Source organism: Ipomoea triloba, chromosome 11 (assembly GCF_003576645.1).
Source record: "Ipomoea triloba cultivar NCNSP0323 chromosome 11, ASM357664v1".
Classification (NCBI taxonomy): Eukaryota; Viridiplantae; Streptophyta; class Magnoliopsida; order Solanales; family Convolvulaceae; genus Ipomoea; species Ipomoea triloba.
Window position 1 is genome coordinate 1,895,832 of NC_044926.1, and position 5,701 is coordinate 1,901,532.

At 32.3% G+C, this 5,701-nt stretch overlaps 1 protein-coding gene across 1 annotated transcript; it reads right to left on the reverse strand.

The window, feature by feature from the left end:
- Positions 1-1,838: 1,838 nt before the first annotated feature.
- On the reverse strand, positions 1,839-3,834 carry LOC115997670 (NAC domain-containing protein 90-like). Its single transcript, XM_031237268.1, has 3 exons — positions 3,627-3,834; positions 2,808-3,106; positions 1,839-2,158 (listed from the first exon to the last, which is right to left on the reverse strand). The coding sequence occupies exons 1-3, from the start codon at positions 3,778-3,780 to the stop codon at positions 1,856-1,858; spliced, it is 756 nt and encodes a 251-aa protein (XP_031093128.1). The 5' UTR covers positions 3,781-3,834; the 3' UTR covers positions 1,839-1,855.
- Positions 3,835-5,701: the final 1,867 nt, after the last annotated feature.

Below are 5,701 nucleotides of genomic sequence, written 5' to 3' on the forward strand. Positions count from 1 at the left end.
TTTTTTTTTTTTTTTGTTTAAATTAAAAAAATTATAAATATGAAACATTTAAACTATTAATGTTATAATGTATTAACTAATACTCTAATAGTCTAATAATAAGTAATAACTAATAAGTAATAACTTAATAAAATAATACGTAATAATTAAATTAAACTAATAAGTAATGAACTAATAATTAATAAATAATAACTAATAAGTAATAACTTAATAAGTATTAAATATTTAATTATTAAAGTGTAAAGGCTTACAATATTAAACACTTCACAATTATTAACTCTTAAAATATTTTTTTTAATTTTTATTTAAAAAAAAAAAAAAAACAACCTAGGCGCCCCCCAGGCGCCTAGAGGGCGCTTAGCGATTTTTGCAACCTTGATGTGAACCCTTGTACATCATATAAATTACCGGAAAACACAACACAAGACGTTCACACCCACAACCAATTAAGGAAAGCAAAATCATGTATTTTTGCATATGATTTAAGTTATGGGTTGAAAAAACAAGCAAAATGTCTTATATCTCATAGTGATGTTTCTTCTTTAATAAAGCGTAGGCCACAAATTAGGAAAAAAAGTGGCTATACTAGAAAAGGAAAAAAGAGAAAAGAAAAAAAAAAGTGGCTATACTAGGACCTCGCAAATTATATCGGGGACCATGGTCCACAATGCATTGTGGACCGCGCATCAAAACGACGTCGTTCTGATTAATGAAAACAGACGGATGAATTCACGTCACTCACTTTCAGTTCATATACACTGCAGTTACATTTCAACACAACTTCAGTTAAATTTCAACACAACTGTAGTTACATTTCAACACAACTACAGTTACATTTTGATATAACTACAGCTTCATTCGATAATATAAAAACACAAATGTGAAACTGTTATTCAGTATCAGTTCATATACACTGCAGTAACATTTCACACAACTACAGTTACATTTCGATATAATTACTGTTTCATTCGATAATATAAAACACAAATGTGAAACTGTTATTCAGTATCAGTTCATATACACTGCAGTTACATTTCAACACAACTATATTTACATTTCGATATAACTACAGTTTCATTCGATAATATCAAAACAAATGTAAGACAGTATCTTTTGAGATGAACTGTAGTATCAATTACAGGCTCCGCCTCCCACTTACTGAAACAACGTCGTTTTGGGACCACGATCCACGATCCATTGTGGACCGCGGTCCACGATATAATGACTGCTAGGACCTAGGAGCGAAATTAAATGATCGAGCTGAGATTCCATAAGTTTAATTTCTTATTACTTATTATACACAATTTTGCATAATTCCAATAGTTCATCTACAAGAAGTGGGATTGTCTTTATCAAATTAAAGGACGTATCTCAGAAGTTTTAAATGGCTCAATATATTTGACAAATCATACTATATATCAATTCATGATACATATTTTTCTCCAACATTTTAAAAAGGTACTTCTGAAACGTGAACAAGAATAGGATGAAAATATTTCCTATTTTAGTTTAAAATTTCGATTACTTCCAACAAACTCGTTATGTGTTCACACATTATATTATAACATTCAAATTCTAATGACTCGTGCCAACAAATATGTAAATACAAATATACGATTACAACCTTCTAAAATGTCAGGTTCAAACACTTACTACTACACCAAAAAGTTATAGTCAGTAGTGAGAGTGTAATTTTATTTTATTATATTTGTGTAGTAATTAAAGTCACATTTCGTTGACAAGTTTTTAATATGAGGATCAAACCCTTATCACTACATATATATATATATATATATATATATATATATATATATAATGTTGTTTACCCTTATACGTTTTTAATGTAGACCAAGTCTCAAAGAAGACTGAAGCAGTCTTCCCAATCCCATATAGGTTCAAAGTTGTCCCAATAAAGTGGAGTCGCCGTGGCATTATTTGAAGGGATGACGGCGGCACCCGGCGGCGAGATTTTTCCGGCACCGGTGCTCTCAGTTGCAGAAGGCTCCTGCACTGTTATTGGTGTTGTCTGAACGTTATCTTGCGGCGGTGGCTGTGCTATTCTCCGTCGTGTTGCAGTGAGATCCAACGGCCGACGATCAAATGCCCGATCGCACTTTGACTTCTTGTACAGGCGGCACAAGCTGAATTCTTGGCATAGCTGCATCAATAGAATGCACCAAATTAAGATCGCAAGAGATCTACATTTGTAACTTCAAGGTCACGAGTTTCAATCATTGCCCAATTGATTTAAACTGGTCAGCTATGGGTAACCTAAATTAATTTACTCCATTGTGATCATTTAGCGTCGAGGTTTCCATAGTCGTCATCCAATATATATATATATATATAAAACCCTAGTGTTTGCATAGATTTCCTTGTTTTTTTGAGTGACGATAGAAATACAATGTCACTCTATTACTCGAATGTGTGCAATAAAAGTATTGATAAGAATCAAACTCGTAATTTTCTTATATGAGAATCATGATCTACTCACTAGGAGTGTTTGAACAATATCTAGTAAACAAAGTTGCATAGAATATATTGAACATAAACTTAATTAGGGTTATATGTGGTTTAATTTCTTGATCATTTTCAATTGTTCTCAATTGGCATATCAAATCAGAGGTTTAGAAGGTGAAGTCCACGTTCTATTCCACAAATATATTAGAAACATAGATACTGACCAGCAAGTATATATAACAAAATAAAATTGAACCTGAACCTTCTTAGTACGGATAACAACAAACACTTAATCTTAATAATACCCATCAAACAAAATTAGATAGAATTGATGAAGGTATATATACCTCTAAATTTGAAAGGGGAGTGGATGCAGAAGCGTCTCCACGAACAGCCTTATACTCATTGATCTTCCATTCAGTCTTTGTTCCATTGTGAGCTCTCCCTGTATAAAACACCATCGTCCTTTTCTCCCCAATAACTCGATTGTTTAAGGAAAACACTAGACCGGGAGATCCGGTGGCTTTCCAGTATCCTTCTGTTGTCAGCCTGTTCGGTTTTCCTCCTCGAGCGATGTTCTCCGGCCCCGGCACGAAGTAAAACCACTGATCATAGTCTCCATGGCCGCCCACCACCCCAGCTAGTTCTGATCATCATATCATCATGTTAATTAAAAATTTAAAACCAAAGACAAAAGATATATAAATGCATGCTAGGGAAGAAAGATTCCTCGATTTTTTTTTGGGCGACAAAGAAAACCACAGTCGAACCTCGAAAGTGTGCACTAAGTAAATCATGCCCTATAACCTTAGTCGACAATGAAGTAAATCAAATTACTCAGCTTAGGTTGTTCAAAATTAATCGATGCAAATCAACAGGACAAGAAAACCATTAGGCGACTTCCACTGATCGAGAGTGAAATTTGAAACCTTGTGGTTACCGAGCCAATAACTCGAGTAACTTGATGCTTCAAATTTCTTAAGGAAAAAATTAAAGGGCGGCTTAGAGTGAAATTTAAAATCTTGTGATTATTAAACTAACATTTTGACTGGGGCCGAATTCCACAATCTTGTTTCTTGAATTGAAATCAAAGATAAAAGACTAAAATTTTATATATGCATAATAATATGTGTGCATGTTACATTTAATTTGCATGTAATACTTACGTGGGAGCTCCCATGGTCTGTGCAGATAAATGTTAACGACAGGGATAACTAGGTCAATGTCGGGTCTTTCTCCTCGGAGCTTGTTCCTCAGATAAAACGAAACAAGCTCTTCTTCTGTGGGATAGAACCTAAATCCTGTCGGCAAATCCTCCATACTTACTAATGGGATGGAGTTTAATTTGCAGGTATATATATAGCTTAGAGATATGGCAATGGTGTCTGATCTGTTTACATATACATACACACATATATATATAGAGAGAGCGAGAGAGAAGTGATTGAGGAAACAGCGTAATTAAGGTTTAAAGTGGAGAAGATGAAGTAGTGGGGTTTGCTAGCTGCTTAGAAATTTCCATGCAGACCGCGTAGAAAAGAATTATTAAATACCTTTTTGCATATGAAAGACTGCTTTTTACTAAACCTCACATTGTATAATGTATCAGCCTACAATTATAGAGCAACAAGTACAATATGCATGGGTGGAGTTCACGTGAAAATATACTACTTTTACATAAACAAATAAATTTATTTATTGGTTGAGTGTGTGTTGTTGAAAAATGAACGGTGTTAGTGATTTACGGATTATTAAAGAATGATTTAGTTGGTGCATATTGTGATTTCTTCGCCACAAAAGAAAGAAAAATATATATATTTACAACAAACTAGTCCATTTCGTCAGCATACATCAGCGATAATGACAATAGCCATTGCTGTACTCGAAAGAACTGGATGGGTTGAAAGCTCTGTTTCGATCAATTCGCTTGCCGCAATTTTAGAATCCCAAAAGTAGTCAGAAAACTACTTTATTTAGGGATTTAGACTCTGAATCAAACCCAAAAGAGATTTAGCTATCATAAAATATATAATAATAAATCCGCTAATATGTTTAGTGGTATTTTGCTGGCTAAGAAGCTTTCCTTCATTATTTCTGAATATTTTGTCACTTTTTTTTTTTATTGTGTGTACTAAGTAAATTGTGTTTATATGTAGTTATTTGCAAATTAAATATGAAGCTAAATCGCATTAGAAAGACTCGTGCGACGAATTCAATCAAGAATATGGGAGAATCATGTTTCACTCATTCAGTAGTCATCCTTTTTAAGACGTATTACAAATATTTGTGGGTCGATTAAGAAAAGATTTTTGTTTAACATTTTCAACACATACACTAGTGATGATAAGATTGTGTTATATCGTGTGGAGAAAATCCGCTGCCGACCAGCTGTGTAATTAAATATTGAAATAATTTTGACTACATTTCACAAAGGTTCGAGCTTCCAAACGTAAGGATCATGGTGCATGTCAATTATTATTATTTAATAAATTTCTTGAATTAATTTTAATACGATTATTCTAGTACTTAAAAGTCGCGAGTTCAATTATTATCAACATTCTATATGTCGAGACTGTCATTTAAAATCTTTCTCGTACAATTTATCTCTCCAATGTGATTCACATGCTATTACACATGAACACAGTTTATTTAATGTGCACACTGAATAGTAACTACAGTTCAGCGGGGTTTCCTAATCACCCAAAAAAAAAAAAAAAGAAGAAACAAACCCAATGAGCACGGCGATAGATCATCAATTCATCATCATAGACATTAAACTAGTGGAATAAATTATAATTAATGAATATTAATTGTTAATGCCATCATTATTTGTCTTTTGTACAATAATGTTCAATTCAACGTAAGAAAGATGGTTGAAAATTTCTGGCCGCAACTTATATGGACAAACGCACGTACGTTCAGACTCTTCAATTATGATCTAATATTTTACTCTACATAGTTTATGTGCGTAATGAAGATGGACTAAAATTATTTATAATTATAATTTTTTTATAATATTAAGTTTAAAAATAGTATATACAATTTTTATATTTAGAAACTATCTTAAAAGTAATATTAAAAACATAAATTTAAAAATAAAAAAATACTAAAAATTAATTAATTAAATAATTAATTAATTTGAACAATGAATAGTAATTAGTAAATATACGGGTAAACTTTTACCAAAGTGACGACGACATGGCTGGTCTGTTTTTTTTTTTTTTTTTTTTTTTTTTTTTTT

Coding starts and splice junctions, on each gene's coding strand:
- LOC115997670 (XM_031237268.1), bottom strand. CDS start 3,780: ATGGAGGATTTGCCGACAGGATTTAGGTTCTATCCCACAGAAGAAGAG. Junction 3,107..3,626: donor CAGACCATGGGAGCTCCCAC/GTAAGTATTACA, acceptor TATGATGATCAG/AACTAGCTGGGGTGGTGGGC. Junction 2,159..2,807: donor CTCCCCTTTCAAATTTAGAG/GTATATATACCT, acceptor CTATTGATGCAG/CTATGCCAAGAATTCAGCTT.